General features: G+C 40.2%; 1 protein-coding gene across 1 annotated transcript in view; it reads left to right on the forward strand.

Annotated features, from left to right (window-relative positions):
• The window catches only part of PKD1L2 (polycystin 1 like 2), a 42478-nt gene that overhangs the window by 14756 nt on the left and 8402 nt on the right, over positions 1–19320 (forward strand). Inside the window, exons 14-35 of the mRNA XM_050904265.1 lie at positions 147–347; positions 567–712; positions 1190–1384; positions 2236–2361; positions 3758–3940; positions 4992–5116; positions 5939–6065; positions 7233–7367; positions 8059–8284; positions 8691–8884; positions 9317–9547; positions 10374–10475; positions 10694–10872; positions 11227–11373; positions 11889–12088; positions 12211–12437; positions 12981–13197; positions 14464–14692; positions 15469–15700; positions 16156–16252; positions 17673–17813; positions 18525–18710. Coding sequence (XP_050760222.1) covers positions 147–347; positions 567–712; positions 1190–1384; positions 2236–2361; positions 3758–3940; positions 4992–5116; positions 5939–6065; positions 7233–7367; positions 8059–8284; positions 8691–8884; positions 9317–9547; positions 10374–10475; positions 10694–10872; positions 11227–11373; positions 11889–12088; positions 12211–12437; positions 12981–13197; positions 14464–14692; positions 15469–15700; positions 16156–16252; positions 17673–17813; positions 18525–18710 — 3846 coding nt within the window. The remainder of the gene's footprint in view (positions 1–146; positions 348–566; positions 713–1189; positions 1385–2235; positions 2362–3757; positions 3941–4991; positions 5117–5938; positions 6066–7232; positions 7368–8058; positions 8285–8690; positions 8885–9316; positions 9548–10373; positions 10476–10693; positions 10873–11226; positions 11374–11888; positions 12089–12210; positions 12438–12980; positions 13198–14463; positions 14693–15468; positions 15701–16155; positions 16253–17672; positions 17814–18524; positions 18711–19320) is intronic.

The following is a 19320-nucleotide window of genomic DNA, read 5'->3' on the forward strand; positions in this document are numbered from 1 at the left end:
TGGGATTTCATTTCTGATTAGGCCCACCCTGATGTTTCTGGTGCCTGAACAAACAGTATCATTGCTAGAGTAGGCAAGATTTATGTCTGAAGATCAGTGCTGCCGGGGCACGATTATCGCTGACGTTCTGCTCCCTCCACTCCCAGCAATGACTCAGCGTGGCTATGGGGAGGAAACATACCTTGTCAGCACCGTGCCTCCGCCCGAGATCCCCAGTTGTGCCGTGTCTCCCAAGCAGGGATCAGTGCTCACCACGTTCACAGTCTCCTGCAGTGCTCCTTGCTGGGTGGATTCATGCCAATCCAGTCATAACAAGCAGCTTACATACTGCTTCTATCTGAAATCAAGTAAGTCCTGAGGTGAACTGTTTGGCTAAATGCTTCTCGTGTTTCTAGCAAACACTGTTACTGTTACTAACAAGAGCAAAGGCACAGCCTGCTTCTGCTCCCAGGGAGAGTGACTCAATCAATCAGGCTTGCACAGAGCAAGCCCAGAGTTCCCTGGTCTTAGAGAACAGGAGGTGTCCGTGTGGTGTCTGGTAGCTGACCCCCTCTTTCCTGTTTCAGATTCTCTCCTGCACTGTGGCCCGGATCCTGAACTCTTCCCAGTTTATCTTCCACTTGGAGAAAAGGAAAATAATTTCATTTTACATGTGACAATTACTGTTAGCAACAGCTATGGTGATACAGTTCAAACTAATGCTTCAGTGAAGGTACACAGAAGAATTACTTCATTTCAAGACCTCTCAAGTTGATACCTAACCTGCGATTCACTTTTAGAGCTTCTTCCCATTTTATACTTATTACTTCCCTCTGAATGATGTGCCATAATCACCATTTTCCTATCTAACAGAGACTATTCTCTGCGGACTCAAGGTAGTCAAAAGAATCTTCCACTGTCCTTCCTCTAGGACAGAAGTTTAAAAGATGATCTGTTTGGACATTGGGCAGCATAAGCTGTATTTAGTGAGTCTGGAGTTACTCTATGTAGGCCCCAGAAAACTCCTGCTTCTGCCCCAGTGCCCCAGTAAGGAAATCCTTATCAGGCCACTAAAAAACCATTAAAACAGGGAACACAAAGTTTTCTGCCACATTCTAGCTAGGCTGTCAATAAGATGATTGTGGAAGTGGTTCAAAGATAATTATAACAGCATTAGCAACGTTAAGAGCATATCTGATTTCTTCGTCAGGTTGGACACGCAGATATGATCGATGGGAACCTGACCCTGCAGGCTATAGTATCTGAGAAGGCAAACACCATCCTAAAAGATGGGAACAACAGCATGAGTCTTTTCCAGCTGTATAAGTCAGTGACATCAGTCCTTAATCAGGAGACCCAAGAGGAAAGCTTTAACATATCTTTACAGATGGACACACGAAAAGAGGTCAGCCAGACACTTGTTTTCTTGCAGCACAATGCAATATAATGGACTCTTCATATTCTTTGACAACTCTTAAGCAATAAAAAGCTCCTATATCACCACCTGAAATCAATGGAAGTTTCAAGTTTCTAGTATCTGTCTCAGTGTTTGGCACAGGTTTCAGATATTTTTCACTATTTGGCCACATAAATAATTTGTTTTATCGTCCATCAGTAAAAGAATTCATTCTCAATTGTTATTGCATTAACTTAAACTAATTTGGACGGTCTTTTTAAACTTAAAATCAACCTGATTTTCCACAAACAATTTAAATATTAACAAAATGGCCTCTCCTGTGGGAGAAATCTAATTTTCCCAAAAAAGTACTAGATGGCAGGTAATTTTAGTTTGTTCCTTTCAGCTACCAGCTTATGTTTCTGTTAGAAGCTTGTATTTGTACAGTGCTTTGAGTGCCTCAGATGAAAAGATCTAGAGAAATGCAATGTATCCTTCAATTATGATTCATTATTTGAGTAACATCAATCATACATGGCTCTGCTTTCTCTGGAAGTGGCATTTATACAGTAATTCACATACATTAGTACAAATTCTCACAAGTAACTCTCCTTGCTATTAATGGATGTTAAGTGTATAAATTCTCTGTGCTAGGAGGTAACATAAAACTTGTGATTATACAATTACTAAGGCAAGTGGCATCTTGTCAGTAGACCTAATATCAGTTCAGATGATCCTTGTTGTGGAGTCTTACTCTACCGCATAATTTACAGCAAGCCTGGCTGTCAATATACAGCACTACTTGCACAGTCCTAATTAGCATCTTATTCCTTTGCCTAATTATCCCTTTTCATCCCAAGCTCCGAGGGCTGATGCTGACAACTCTCTCTGCTGTTAATGTAACATCAGTGCAGACTGCTCTTAAAATGTCAGAAGTATTGAAAGAAATCACTTACAGGAGTGAAGAGCTGTCTGTCTCAGCACAGGTAAGAAGCAATTCATCTTACATCTCCTCACACTAACAGTATAGACTCCATTGCACTCTGCTGACCTTGGAAGAGTTTCGGTGCCCTACAGTTATCTGTTCTTTACCCATTTTTTCAACTGTACCAGCATGTGTATTTTGACCAGAAGGGAATACATTTTGCTGTTCAGAGTAAGTGAATTTGGACTCTCAGACATTGTCTCAGCAACCACTACAATCCAGGCTATGACCGTCTGGCCAGTTACATTTTATGATACATCTTTAAGATGGAAACCTTATCTTCTGGTGAGAGGCATGCCAGGATGTATATTTTATCTTGTAAAGCACTCTTAGAATCCTGAAGAAAAAGAGCCTAGGAGGATTTTTCTAGAATTGCCCAGATCCATTAGTCCCTGATCCATGCAGTCACAAAATGCACGTAGGCAAGCTGCCAGTGAGGCAGGAACATGGCAGCCCCCAGAGGAACTGGGCACAAATGTTCAGATTGGCCTCGCAAAAGTATTTCTTGAATCTTATCTGGCAACATGACATTATTAGTAGATGATGGTATTTATGCAAAAGGAGTGAGCACATGGGAGGACAGAACAAACTGTCACTGGGGAAGTTTTCCAAATACGCTGGCAATAAAAAGAGCTGTCCTGATTTCTGATGTGTTATACAGTTGCAGCCAGACAATGTCTTGGGAGCATTTCAGCAGTATGTGGTTAACTTTGGCAAGACAAGAACATAGCTCAGATTCAGCACTCACCCTACAGTAAGGCTGCTAAGCGTTTGCACACTGTGGAAACGGATATGTCCAAGCTTGCATGATTTTGCTTGGCTCCGTCACCACCCTCAGCTAAAAGCTGGCCAGTGCTTTCACAATCACAAAAAAATCACTGGCTGAATTTGAGCACGAAATAAAAATTGTAAAACTCATTCTCCTTCGGCACTTAGCACAGCACAAGGCCAAAGGTATTACTTGCTGTTAATCCAATAGGGTTTGTGGAAACTAAGATTGAAGTGCACATGCACTTGACAATATGGTGGCATTTTTTGGACACATCACCCAAAAGTATAACCTAATTTACTACATTATTGTACATCTAAACTGTATCTTTGCCCAGTGTTTGAGACAAGCTTCCTTCAGATGTTATTCATCTTTTTTACAGATTAAATCTGTAGAAGCAGGCTACATTTTTCAGGTCTGTATTACATGTTAGTATACCATCTAGTATATCATCTTTATTGGCGTTTGAGGTATTACTCCAGCACAAATAATTATAGTGAAAACAGCGTTAGCTACAAATAGTCCCATGAGATTACTTATGTTGCAATATTCAGTAAATGACACAAGTGTCACTTCTGTCACTTGTAGTACCAACACATACAAACTTTTCCCCTTGTTTCCCATGCAGGTGGAAGCTAGCAACACTCTAAAAGATGTCAGTGCGTCCTTGCTCACTGTAAACACAGAGGACAGCAGAGACGATCAGAAGCTAAAGGATGCAGCCAACTATCTATTTAATGCAGTGAGCAATGTTCTTAAAGCTTCTGTAGAAATCAGAGCTGAGAACACTTCAGTGCCAGAGGCAGAACAGGTAGTTTTCGTTTGGTCCAGTTTGTAGTGGAGTGTGTGTGAACATTTGCTTGCTTTGGAAGGTTTTTAAGAGTTCTGCTGCCTCTCATATTTTTAAATTGGCATTGGGTAGGGTTCATTGTGACACCATGGTGGACTTGAATATCAAGGGAAACTTCTCCCCAGTTAGACCTGTTAGACTGAATGGTCTGCTAATGAAGATGACAGAAGCCTCTTAAGATTTGTTAGAGTTAATGCTGAACAGCACAGAGCAGTGGAGAACACAGCATCAGTGTACGACATCTAATGGATAACAAGCACACAGAGATTTTTTTTCAGATTTGATTCTATCCCCTCCTTTTGCCCCATAATTCAAGGAAGCCACATGTATTCAATATTCATGATTGGCTCCACTACTTCAAAGCTGGAATCAGCTCTGGTTGCTGCTTACACTTTTTCAGAAAGCCCACTCTGTTTTTCTATTCAGAATTATGCAATGTGTTTATTTTCTCCTATCCTTTCCTATCTATATATGCATTCTTACAGTTGCCTTTGTGTGTTTCCTGGGCTGAACATACTTTAACTTTCATCACTGCAAGGGAGTAGGGCATGAAACAAATCTAACCTGAGAGAAAACGTTATGAACTGTTCAAACTCCCCCAGGATAACACACTAATAACACACCATTAATACGTAATTAGGTCTTGCTTTTGCAAGTAACTAAAGTGTGCAGCTAAAGGGTATTAATGTACAGAAGTGCATGAATATATTGCATTAAATTGATGTCGTGTTTGTAGTGCTTCAAATTTCAATATGTAGAAGTTATAAATAAAAGAATATAAAAGCAAAAGCTGTAAGATATTTATTTGCAATATTTTAATGAGAATTACAGAAATTGAATTGCTGATTAGAATAACTTTCTCTGAGATTAAGAAGCACATCACCAAGTTTGCCAGCTCTGTGAGACACTGAAAATTAGTATTTGTTCCTAAAAGGAAGTAAACGCAAATAATGTGCAACTTGATGATTCTGAGGAGCTTTGTTGCAAGTTTCCTCCTCTAATCCTTTTGCAGAGTTCAGTGTCACACCAGCTCCTGAATACAGTTGAGAACCTACAGAGTGCCCTTCTGCTTGGGAAAGAACCAGATGATGAACCAACCGTCCTCACCACTCCTTCTGCCACTATGTATATACACAGGTAACAGTAACAGTGTCTCCCACCTAGCCTCCTGATAGTTAATCAAATTTGCCCCAAATATTAATTACATTGTCCTTAAATGGAAACACCCAACAAAAACTGTAGCATAATGACAACTTCAACAGTGCAATGAGGCTGTCATTACTAACTGGCAGTAAGAACAGCGTGGACTCCAATTAGCTTCAATAATGTCACCTTAGAAATTCTCATACTGCATCTTCTTTGACCAATGGAGAATTTACTACTATTTCCTGGATGAGGCAGTAGCCACTTATCTTTGAAATTATGTGGAAAAGTCATGTCATGCCAGTTAAGGGTTTTTTTTCTTTTCCAAGTTGCCAATAATGACATGTTATATAGAATTGTAGCCAGCTTGGCAGAAGCAAATATAATCATGAGGAGCCTGACGAACATTGTCCATTCCCTACAATCATCCCTAAATTGTTCCATGAGAGCCTGGTTTTCATCCACATTTAACTGTGCATTCGCATCAAGACCATGTTCATACAGAAACCAGGTCTGTCTTTCACATAAGTACACCTAGTTGGGTACAACTTCCTATCCAGAGACGCCAATTCCACCCCTCTTTTGAGGACTCTATGGTAGTGTATATGTAGAGTACTATGTCAGGGACAGATTAATGTACAAAGTATTTACTGGCAGAGTTAGAAATAGTTTTGTAACTAAGTTATACTCGTGAAGTGAGAAAGCTTTTTCTCTAGATATGAAGTCCATGCTATTGATGTTTGGTTGTTGTTGGTTTTTTTTCCCCTCTGTTTTTCTTTTATTCTGTTTTGCTTGTGTCCAACTCTAACTGGACAGATTACAAACAGAAAACATGGATGGTACATCCATTAACATCTCCAGTTCCAGCTCTGCCAGCTTTACTCTCCCACCTGCTTCCTCTCTCAGTGTTTCAGGAGTTGATGATGAAACAGTGGATATAAGGGCAAGTAAACAGCTTTTATCTGACTCAATCTGATATACAACTTACATTCTTGATCTAGTGGTTTTAGAATCTTTTCTCCTTTTACAATGAATACACAAGCACACAAGTCATCCCTCCTGTCATGCCAAGAAAATAATTTGAAATATTTTTGGTCAAAGAAGCCTTCATTTATCTTAATTGCATGAGGTTGGTTCAGCAAGCTAAGGAGCAAGCTAAATTCCCCATCCCATCAGCCCCTCACACTCCTGATTCATACTTGCATGGCTAGAGAAGGCAATGGAATGAATCAATACCTATAAATCTATTTGCTGTTTGTTTACATCTTATGCTCTGAGGAGGATGCAACAGCTCAGAGTCCATATCACCATTAAAACTAACCTGTAGCAGTCCTGTTTCATCCCAGCTAGAAATACATGAGTTTGAGGGACTCAGATCCTGCAGGAGACAAAAGGCCTGCGAATGTCCTGATGATAACACGTCCCTTATCTGAATTAGGTTACAGTGTTTTTTCCCTCAGAACAATAGATTGCATATTATTGTCATATTTTTACAATAAACTTTCTAAAGGAACTTCTCTGGTTGATTTCACACTCTCAGGAGACGCCTACAATAACTGCAAAAAATATTTTTTGTTTTCATTGTGTCTTTTCCAGCTCTGCTAAAAGATGTCCAGAGCCCACTGAAACCAGTGGAAACACATCCATTGTCTTACCTGAGCATTAGGAGAGGCTCCTGAATCCTCTCATTGGACTGACGACTCTAACATACTTTTCTGTGCATTGCTATCATAGTAGAAATAGACTTCTGTTCCTAATTCCAAGAGGGGTGCCACAGCCTAGCTTTGGTGGAGTTAGTTACTTTGAAACAGGCTTATGCAATTGCATTTTGATATCTGGTGTCTAAAGGGCAAAAGGGTTACAATGAATGGAAACAATAAACATTGTTGTACACATATCACATTTCAGAATCAAAATCCCTCTCAAGGTTTGTGTTTGACCTACCTTAGAGATAAGGCAGCTTCTTATTTAAATCTGGATGCAGGCTTCTTTTAAGTCAAGTACTGTTTGGGTCTGAGCTCAGGCTTTCACTATCCAGCAATTTAGAGTGTGAATATAATGAAATATTGACAATAGCTCAATTATCTGATTGTTAATGTCTTGCTAATAGATGGTGAGCTTTGCCGTGAATCCCTTTTTCTCCAGTGACACCAGTTTTGACATCAGTGGAACAGTGGGAGGTCTAAGTCTTACTGGTCTGGATGGCATGATCATACCAGTCAGCAATCTCAAAGAGAACATTGAGGTAAACTCACTATTTTCTATCCCTCTCCCTCTTTTCACATTTTTTCCTTTCTCTGTTAACGAACTGCCATTTGTGTTATCATCTTCTGTGAGGTGACTGCAAATGGTGGTAGTGTTCATGACATTATATAATGGGATCATGGTGTCTGCATTTGTGATGGAGGGATTTGTATGATGCGATGAATGAAATAACAAATATTTCTGTCTTTTCTTAAAAAGGAGGTATCTTATTCTTCAGTTAAATGGATGTGAGAATGCTAATGGTTGTGGAAACAGAGTCCAGATTAGAGTCATCCCAAAACACAATGTAATGTCTGATTTCATCATCCAACAACTGTATGTTCATATTGCTGCTGTTTGGGCTTCCTAGCCGATGTATAAACTGACATCTAAATCATTCATATATGTATGTACTTAATGTAGCCAGTGTTTCAGTCATAATCTGAGGTCTTAGTTCAGAAATGCACCAAGGATCATAGACTTTGTGATGAGTCTACACAGGTTTCAAATTAACTTTTCAGAGGTTAGCTGACAGTATCAAGAAAATTACTTTGAAGCCAATATTTTTGCTGGCCATGCTTTCCCCATGTTATGAAAAAAAATCATCTAGCATGTGGCTATGTTGTGCTTATAGATAATAGAAGCAAGATGCTTTGCTGTATTTAAAGCTACGTCTTTCTGTTTAAAAACAGATAATGTTACCAAGGCTTTCAGCAACTCGGGAAGATAAGATTCTGTTGGATCTGGGCAATTTTAGCACCTTTCAAGTCAATGTTACCTCAGAAAACACATCTATAGTGATCCACCTGGAATCTGAACATGACATTCCACTAATACTCTACTTAGGGTATGGTTATCGCCCAAATGAAACTAACTACGATATGAAAAATCATCTGTTCTATAAGAAAACTACTGGAGGTAAGGTAACTTGTCAGTGACCCATGAACTTGTGCATTCTGGGCTTACGTAACCAAACGACTTTCACCACCTATAGCAAGTTAAGTGCAGTCAGTATGGGGAGTGCTTATCCACAACTTAACAGCACATGCATATATTTGCAGAATGAGCCTTGACCATGAGTTCAGATGTCTAACTGGAAAGAAACCTCTCAAAGGAGTTTCAATCTGTCATGCTTCAGGGTTCCAATCTCTAGTATACAGTGTTCACTAACAGGAGCAGAGTGGGATGCTTTGAACAATGAGTTGCTAAGAATTATTTCATATCTGTTTCTTCAGTTTGTTTATTCGATTATATGCAATACAGCTGCATATTTCTGAATTAGCATTTCTATATATACATTGAAACTAAAATATTTGTGTTCAAGGTGAGACAAACACCTGGGTTCTTAGCCCAGAAGAACTCGTTTTTGGAGAGGGAACCTACTATTTCATGGTTTTACAAGATATGGGAATGGATTCCACAGTCTATGACAGGCTAACTATAGCTGTCACTTGCTTTGCATCCCGCTGTGTATTTTGGGATGAGCACCAGGGGAACTGGAACAGCTATGGATGTCATGTAAGTAGAGCAAAACAAAACAATGTCTATATTATATCCTTCAAAGTCAGCCCTTATAATCACCATCTTGTAATAAAATGATAGCACTGAACTCACACCATAAACCAAGATCATTCTGAGACGTTTTAATAAACTGAAGAATTTTAGACATACCAGACTAAGCTTCAAATGACATTTCCATTTCAATTTGTTGTGATGGGCCTTTATATAAGAAGAAATGGAAACATTCTGACAAGGCTGTATTATATTATAATGCCTGTTTCTGGCTAGACATCAGAATTAATATTGCTTATTGGAACTTGAACAATTCTTTTCTGTATAGCAGTTCTCCACACTAACTTACCAATCTCAGCACTGTCTTTTCATTTGCTTGGTAAGTTATCTAATACTTTGAAGCCAAATGTTTTATCAGGAAATTTTTCTGGTTTTCAGGTAGGACCAAAAACAAATCCTAGAAGCACACAGTGCCTCTGCAACCATCTGACCTTCTTCGGGAGCTCCTTCTTCGTCATACCCAATGCCATAGATGTTAGCAAAACTGCACAGCTATTTGGTACATTTGTGGACAACCCTGTGGTGGTGACAACTGTAGGATGCATCTTTCTGATATACGTGCTTGTAGTTATTTGGGCTCGAAGGAAAGACATCCAGGATGATGCCAAAGTAAGTCTTCACCGAATAAAGACTGAATGTATTTAGGCCAATTCCCACTTTGCCTAGCTTGTTTTAATAGGAAGCCTTCAACCAATCCTACTCCCTTGCCTGTAACTCTCTGTTTACTGGTAAGTATATGCATTGTTCACAAGATGACAAACTCCTATTCACAGCTTTAAGGAATCCATACTTATGGAACAGCTGTCGTGGTTTGACCCCAGCCAGCAACTAAGCACCATGCAGCTGCTCACCCCTCCCTGCTCCCAGTGGGATGGGGAGGAGGATCAGGAAAAAAAGTAAAACTCGTGGGTTGAGATAAGAACAGTTTAATAACTAAAGTAAAATAAAATATAATACTAACTAATAATAATAAAAATATAATAATAATAATGATAATTGTAATGAAAAGGAATATAACAAAAAAAAAAGATAAATAAAACCCAAGAAAAGACAAGTGATGCACAATGCAATTGCTCACCACCTGCTGACCGATGCTTGAGCCACAATCCGCCCATCCCGGCCAACTCCCCCCAGTTTATATACTGGGCATGATGTTCTATGGTATGGAATACCCCTTTGGCTAGTTCGGGTCAGCTGCCCGGCTGTGCTCCCTCCCAGCTTCTTGCACACCTGCTTGCTGGCAGAGCATGGGAAACTGAAAAGTCCTTAACTTAGGATAAGCGCTACTTAGCAACAACTAAAACATCAGAGTGTTATCAACATTATTCTCACACTAAATCCAAAACAGAGCACTGTACCAGCTACTAAGAAGAAAATCAACTCTATCCCAGCAGGACAACAGCTAACACACTGCTTGTATTGTGTCACTCTGCAGGTGAAAATCACAGTATTGGAAGACAATGACCCCTTTGCTCAGTATCGTTATCTTGTGACAGTTTTTACAGGACACCGCCGTGGGGCAGCCACAACCTCCAAGGTATCAATGACACTGTGTGGTAAGACAGTTTATGCACTCATTTAGAGAACATATGGCTGAATAATGCAGCACCTGAGGCTATTAAACAGGACGGCTCAAATGCAACATCTAAGCTAGAAAGTCCTTAGATTTGATGAAAGCAGGAAGAGTATGCCAGAGGAATACTCATACATAGGATCGAGATGTGCAAGTCTTCATTTTGCCATCTTATTCTCCAGGTGACTCTCACCCTATATGGACTGGAAGGAGAGAGTGAGCCACACCATCTAACTGATCCTGATACACCAGTCTTTGAACGTGGCGGAGTGGATGTTTTCCTACTCTGTACCTTCTTCCCTCTTGGAGAACTGCAGAGTATTAGATTGTGGCATGATAATTCAGGGGACAGTCCATCCTGGTAAGTGGAGATCTGGAGATTCTAGGAAGTAAAGATCCACAAATATTTTTTTATAATGATAACAGTTTTCCTTTTCTAGCACTTGAAAATGATCCTTTCTACAGTTCTAGAAAGGAAAGAAGTGTTAGTTTCTAATTTTTGCAGGTGAATAGATCAAATCATAATCTAAACTGCAGGACCAGGAGTGCTTCCCATATCCTGTGTCCAGTACAGGATGGGATGTGTTCTGTGCCTTACAGTTTAGACACAATCTAAGAAGCTGAAGACCAGAGTTTGTCCTCCATAGTCCTGTCGAGTCCTGAATTTCATACCACTCAGTTACATGTGAATGAGCCCTGTGTGTTTTTCCAACAGGTATGTGAATCGAGTATTGGTCCATGATCTGGCATGGGATCAGAAATGGTACTTCCTCTGTAACTCTTGGCTAGCTGTTGATATTGGAGAATGTGTCCTGGATAAAGTGTTCCCAGTAGCTACAGAACAGGACATGAAGCAGTTCAGGTACCTTCTGTTTTATGGACTTTTTTACTCTTGATAGCAATCAGTCTAGAAAAGCAAGTATGCAAAAAAGATCAAACCCCTAGACAAAAATGAAAACAAGGGAGTTCTGTCCATTGCCCTGAAAGGGCTCTGAACAAGGAAAAGAGGAAGAATGGTTAAGTAAGTCTAATCATTACCCTAACAGTAATACCACACTGGAAATACTGGTGTTAAAGAAGGATAGCCTGACAAGACCTACAGAAACCCAAGCATCTTCTCTTACATGTAATTTCCCTAACAATTTATATAGAAACTGCTCATGATTAGCTTTCCCTCCATGGTATGGCCAGAAGGAAAGGACATAAGTAGCTATGACCATTCTATGCAAATCAAGCCATGATGTTTGGTAATTTCTCATAGTTGTTATTTCTTCTGATATTGCCTAGAAGCATGAACAGGTCCGGACCCTGAACTACAGCTTTATTCTTCCCTCTCCTTTCTAAGTATCCATTTGATTTCCCTCTCCTCCTTCCCAGCAATCTGTTTTTCATGAAGACCTCCAAGGGTTTCCAGGACGGGCACATCTGGTACTCGGTTTTCAGCCGCTCCCCACGAAGCTCCTTCACACGAGCCCAGCGCGTGTCATGTTGCTTCTCACTGCTTCTCTGCACCATGCTGACCAGCATCATGTTCTGGGGAGTGCCAAAGGATCCAGCTGAGCAGAAAATGGATTTGGGTAATAATCCTCATCATTGCTTGGGCAGGGAAATGGAGAGACAGCAGCATCTAGAAGCAGGACAGTTGAACAAATGGTTCCTGGGGTTATTTTTACTCCTCCCCTCTGTTTGATCTTGACAGGTAAGATCGAGTTCACATGGCAGGAAGTGATGATTGGCTTTGAGAGCTCCCTCCTCATGTTCCCCATCAACCTGCTCATTGTGCAGATCTTCAGGAACATACGATCCCGGCCAGCCACACAGGGGAGAGAGAAGAAGCCAGGAAAGAATGGTCGAGTGTCCCCAAGCCTACCTCCCACCCCACAGGTCACCCAGGCTGTCTCACTCACTCCAGAGGCTGTGATAAAGGCAAGTCCCTGTGGCTGTTCCCCAGTGAGTCCCGCACTGCCCTCTGCTGCCATGCACTACCCGACATCCCCAGTTTAACAGCAGAAATCTTCCCTGTCAGATGCCCTTCACCTTGTCTGAAGCAAAAGTCAATTACGCACTGGTGTAAAGCATTCATTTACCTATCTACATGGAATCCCCGACTTCATTAAGATCTGCCTATGTACATCCCAACCCTTGCACAATTATTATGTGCAACAAAAATCACTGTGTTCAGGGGTTAAGCAAACCTTAAGCAAGACAGTGAAGATAAAAGGTATCATAGACCCCGTCTTTCTCAGCTTAGGCCCTCAGGCAGGTAAGCTGTATTTTTGAATCCTGAAAGCTGTCTTGCTGAACTCATTGAAATCTGCCTGTCACATCCAGCACTGTAGGATGTGCTATCCTTATCCATTCTGGAGATTTCAGCAATTGGTGCAGCTCCCAGCCAGTGGTGCCTTCAGATCACATCAGCTTAAGTCACTGCAGCCAGAGTCACTGCTGTGTTGCTGCTGTCTTTTCTAGGACATAAGAAGAATCGCCAACTCACTCTTTAAAGCCCTGAAGACTCCATCTCTCTCTTCAGTATCAGATCTTGGAAAATCAACTAACATCAACACACTTTTGGCATTGGTTGAGGACATCATCTGCCAGCAGAACAGAGCTGGGCAAGGGTTTTATGATGAGAGCAAGAAGAAGGATGACCCTATAATTGTCACATTAGGTGCTATGGATATACAAGGTAAACAACACAATGTGGCATGCCTACTGAAACCTTTGTAGTGAAAATGATGGTAACGCTGGATGTGATGACCCAAGCTCTTCTTACATTCTGACTCAAAGGCAATTACAGAATCACAGAATAGTTGAGGTTGGAAGGGTTCTCTAGAGATTGTCTAGTCCATCACCCTCCTCAAGAGCAGGGTCAGCTGGAGCAGGCTGCCCAGGATCACATCCAGTCGGATGTGGAATATCTCCAAGGATGGAGACTCCACAAATTCTCTGAGCAACCTGTTCCAGTGTCCAACAGCCCTCACAATACAGAACTTTTTCCTTATGTTCAGACAGAATTTCCATGTTTTAATTTGTGCCCATTGCCTCTTTTCCTTTCACTGTGCACCACTGTCGTGGTTTAACCCCAGCCAGGAACTAAGCACCACGCAGCCAGTCCCTCACTTCTACCCCCCTCCCAGTGGGAGGGGGAGGAGAATCGGAAAAAAAAAAGTAAAACTCGTGGCTTGAGATAAGAGCAGTTTAATAACTAAAGTAAAATAAAATATATTAACAACAATAATAATAAACTATAATAATAACAATTGTAATGAAAAGGAATATAACAAAAAAAATACTAAGAAGAAAATTAACTCTATCCCAGCCGAAACCAGGACAACCACTGAGTGCCCAACTGAGTAAAGACACTGTGAAATCTCTATTTCTTATGCTGTAGAATTAAATGTTAACTACCAGCCTGGCTTGGGAGCAGGATCAGTATCTAATAGCATAAAGACTCACAAATATCAGTTGTTTCACAGTCTTTTTGTCCTGTCCTTTTTTTCTTCTTGGCCTTGTGCTGTTTTTCCTTTCAGTCTGACTCTTAACTTAGGAATTTACTTATTTTCAGTTAAACAAGAATATATGAGTAAACAATCCCACTGATTTCATTAAGGCTCACATTTGGCTTTTCCAATGTGTGTACCAAGCTACTAATTGCACAGGTAAACTATGAACAAATTAATACTTGATCTTATCTGACTTCTCTATTAAGGTTTCAGGACCTCTGTCTAAGTAAGTTGCCCTCTGGCAACAATTCCAGCCCACTCCAGCAGAAGAGCATTCAGCTCTAGTACTAAAGCTGCTTTTACATGTCCCTTCAAATGCTACCGTTCACTTTGTCACATTCATAATCTTGAGCTCCAGTTCTGCTACCCTTTGTACTGAACAGTATTTTAATCTAGGAATAGCTATGCTGATTTTCTTTAAAAATAAATAAATAAATCTTTGCCTGCAGAAAAAACAAGAAGCCCAACTCCAGAGCAGGGAAAGTGTGAGCGACTGAAATACAGTGATTACAATCGCTGCTTGTACATGCAACTCCAGCATGTAGAGATGGAGCTGGAATTACTGGGGCCCCATAAATTTCAGATGCCTCAGAGTTACACACAAGCTGTTCGTCAGGTTCAGCACATGAAGAGCCTCCTGGAGAACCGGATCTGCTCATCAGCGTCCATCAGTGAGAGGTAACCTAGTTCTCATCTCGTTCTCAGTATAAGTAAATTCAGGTCGTGAATTCAAAACTGGTCAGGATGATGGAGCCCAAATAATTACTGCTTAATATGTGCTAGATAACCATTATGATAGCTGTAGAAACATGTTTTACTATTATACTATTGTAGGAGCAACAAAGAAATTTCAATGCACTGTGAACTGCACACAAAAGCAATAATGACAGATCATCACTCTTTGTCATTTTTGCCTCCAAAATTGAATGTTACAATACAATGCCACGATAGTAAAGGGCTGGGATAATCACTGAGGTCCAAAGTCTCAGAAGTCTCTTAAAATGTATGAATAAAGAGAAATTAATAAGCAGTCAAAAATATTTCAGTGAAATATGATAATTAAGTTGGAAGTATTGAAAACAATAGCACTAATTATCTCTCTGGCCTTTATAGTGATCACAAGAGATGTATCCAGCAGCTAAAACACCCTCATGGTTTTATTTGTCAGTATTTCTTCTGGAGGTTCTATTATGCATGAACTGAGGAGTAAATATGCCCATCATATTTGTTTTGATTTTAGCTGATCTCTGCACACCTCCTCATATTTTTGCTCACTGTACTTTTTGCTATACATATATCCTACATAACTGCATTAGCTAAAAGAATTTAGAATATTTTGTTTGAGATTTTAAATCATAAGATGTTGCTTATCCCCACTGAACCCGAAGACTCTCATTTTGGCTTCTGTTCCACTGTCTGCAGACTGATTTTTTCTCTTCTGGTTGACTCTCAAGGTGGTCTCTTACTCCAAGCTTCTCCGGTGATGGCAAGAAAAGTTCTTCTTCCAAAGGGCTGCCCTGGTGGTTTGTGTTCATTGCTTGGTTCCTTGTTGCAGCCACCAGTGGTGTATCTGGGTTCTTTACCATGCTCTATGGGCTGCATTATGGCAAGGAGAACTCCATCAAGTGGCTGATCTCCATGGCCATCTCCTTCTTGGAAAGTCTTTTCATCACACAGCCCTTAAAGGTGAGATCCTCAGAAATACAACCACTGGCCAATATGAACTCATTCTACTATCATTTCAGGAAGACAATGTAATGTGTTCTAAAGAACCACAGGATTTAACATGTAAAATGAGAAGTCTTCACCCTTAAAACACGAGCTAGCACGTGGTTTACAGAGTTCTGTTCTCTTTTGCTGACATTAACTCCATTAGTTTCATCTCCCTTGTTTTGTCAGAGTTTAATAGGTGATGAGATTTCTGACCAGGGAAGATGTGTCATGTGGCAAAAGCAGGCTAGCTGGATGGGCCCCAGCACTGTGCACTGTTCTCTTGTTTATGAGCTTCAGCTGCATGAGTTCAACAAAGCCAAAGCACAGTTGTTCTCCTGCAGTGCCTGGATCCAAAGGGATCCAGCTCAAAGCCTGAGCTTCTTTATATGAAATGGGCATATGGTGAGTCTATAGCTAATTCTTTCCAGGTGCTGGGATTTGCTGCTTTTTTTTCTCTGGTTCTGAAGAAGGTGGAACATGAGGATGAAGAAAACACAGCTATTGATGGGCCTTTATCTGCACCAGGTAACTGCCTGTAAAGTGAGAAATTATTAAAGAAAGTGAAGTGTTCTCCAAGCTTTTGGAGTGTTTTATGCACAAATATGTGACTCACTCAGCTTAACTGAGCACTTCACTCATTATCTTTATATACCTGAATCTTAGCTGACAAGGTTAGCAGAAATCACTAAACCCACAGGTGCTGCGACTATGTGCCTACCCATTAGCATTCCCAAGATCAAGGTGGAAGTGGAAACAAACCTAAATAACTGATTTTGTGCCAGGTGGAGAAAATATAAAGACCACTGTATGTTTAGGTTGGATAAATCTTGCAGAACACTTAATGAAAGAGACCGCAAGGTCAAAAAGATATAAGGGAAGAAGTTCTGGATCAAAAGAATAATACCTCCTTGTTTATCTTTTTACCGCTGCAAATATACATACATGCACAATCTCCCCTAGCCCTGTTGTAAGATTGCCCCTGTTACTGGATGACCTACTTGCTGCCAGGATACTGATATTTGGCTCCTTCCTTCCCTCCATCCCTGGCTTGCCTATGTCAGGAAAAAAGAAGTATTCTCCTATATTGATTCATACCAGATCAAGAATTGTACAAGTGGATAGTCAATCACTTTTCAGTCCGTCAACATTCAAGGAACATCTAGAAAAGAAAATAATAAAATGTGGCAAACTGACTGAAGCCATTATAATCAAAATTAATGAATCAGTGCTATTAGTATGCAGTAACCATGCTTAAATATTTTAGCTGTCATGTCAGACATAAGAAAAATCAGATACACAAGGAGGCTTGTTTTAGCTCTGTGCAGATATCTCAATATTCATTGCATGGCTTGCAACACAACCTGTAACTATTCCACAACATAGTGAAAATAAACACGTGACCCAGTGCAAAACGCACTCCTCATCTAGATTGGTAGATCTTTATGACAAGCATATCTAAGACTCTCTCTCAAGGAAATTTCTCACCTCCTTTAAGTCTTATATGAAAGTTCTTAGTTTACATACTTTTCCACAACCACAATTATCTGTATTACTCCCATAAACCAAACAGTGGCTTCTGCAATCACAATCATGTCTAAAAAAAGCTGACACCAGCAGACAGGAGTCCTAGGGCACAGCAAAGAATCTTCATCTATAGCCTCCTCCCTGATCAGCTTCAGGCTCTGAATACATCACCTTCTGAGATGCTCAGCCTAGAGAGAGACACCTGGACTACACCCGGTCCTAAATCTAACACACTGTGTTTGTGAGCTCCTTCCCTCCCCACTGTTTGCCTTACTATACTACTTGTTTAAATCACATCCCCTGTCTTCCTAAGGGAAAGCATTAAGTAATAGAAATATTTCCTTATAATGTCCAAAGAAACAAAAAGCAGGACATAGACAATCAGTTGACTAATTCCAGGGTTTACTGCTCTCACTCACAGGTGATTCAAATCCTCTCTTTGGAGCCCGACGGGACAGTAGAAGCAATATTTACCGGCCACCTCCTGCAGCTGATGTGGAGCAAATGAAAATCAGCTGCATGAAGGAGCAGAAAGCATTTGCTCTCATCAGAGAAATCCTGGGTATTATCCATATGTAGATTATCTGGTTTTATTCAGTAGTATTCAACAGTATTTTTACATCAGTGAAAATATTGTTCTCTTGGGTGAAAAAGTTTTGGCGTATCTTTAGCTTTCTGCCAGCCATTATGGTGTAGAGACAGGCTGTTCAGTGGCAGTTGGAGCTGAAAGGAGGTGGGAATGTTAGCTGGAGATAAAAGCGTGGCTATGGCTTGATTTTATGGTAGAGAAACACATTACAGACACATGAGAGGTTAAAGAAAAGTTAGAAAGGGTAGAAAGAGGAGGTCAACAGTTAAATGGAGTTGAAATCAAAAGAGCAGATGGAGGCCATCTTTCTAAAAGCAGATAGTATCTATAGATAACGATTTATACCCCCGTTTTATTTCCTTTAAAAACAATGGAAAAAATTACCTCAACTTCACTTGGAACAAAGTTAGACTACTCATTTTATTTAGAGCTGTCATTACTATTGTTGTTCAGCCAGCCTTCCCACTTATTTTCTCGACCGCCACTCTTATTCCAAATGTGATATGTTTAAAATGCAGCACATCGAAGTAGCTTGTGTAAATTCATTAGCACTAGTCAGTCAGAGTCTAGCAAAGCATCGCCCTAACCTAATAAGTGATGACAGCAGTAATCATTTATGCAATCTATTTTGAACAGCAGTGTTAATTCTGAGCTCACATGCTGTCTCTTCTTGGTTTTTTCCAGCCTATCTGGGGTTTTTATGGATGCTGTTACTGGTTGCCTATGGGCAGAGAGATCCCAATTCCTACTACTTAAACAAACACATTGAGAACAGCTTTACAGATGGATTCCACGATGTCTACAGTTATCAGGACTTTTTCATGTGGGCAAACACTACCTTAGTCAAAAATCTTTATGGATCATACAAAGGTGTGGAGTCACATTGTTTCACTTCAGCTTGCCAGATTCTGAAACATTATCTTTTATACATATCCCTCACTTGCACATGCATATTTGACTGGAGAAAGAGACTGTGAGTGTGTAAGGCTAGTATGGATTCTTATAATATGAATACTAGTGGATAACAAAAAGCCCACAGCTTGACCTCAAGTTTAATGTGCCCTGATATTTTCCTTATATTTAATATAACCCAAAAGTTCTGCACTGTAATGTTACATTTTTCACATTTTCCATTACTTATTCCAGATATTCAGATATATGCCTCAGTTTTACATGAGCTTCTTTCCATAATTCAAAAAAAGAATGGCAGATAGGTGGCACTATAAAGCTTTTCCTTAGGAGAGCTCTGTCTGCATCATGACTTAGGTCAATGTGAAGGCTAATTATGCAATATCACCATGTTTCTATCTAGCCATATCCAATAATAAATATGACCCATTTTCCAGCTCATATTTAAGAGTAAATATTGAAATACATTAGCAGAGTTGTTCACCGGACATCACAGGCACTGACCAACTGTGGCCAAATGAACACTGCATACAGTTACTCTGCTGTGTGACTCAAAGCAAGTCACTTTTCT

This window comes from Gymnogyps californianus, chromosome 12 (assembly GCF_018139145.2).
Source record: "Gymnogyps californianus isolate 813 chromosome 12, ASM1813914v2, whole genome shotgun sequence".
Taxonomy (NCBI): domain Eukaryota; kingdom Metazoa; phylum Chordata; class Aves; order Accipitriformes; family Cathartidae; genus Gymnogyps; species Gymnogyps californianus.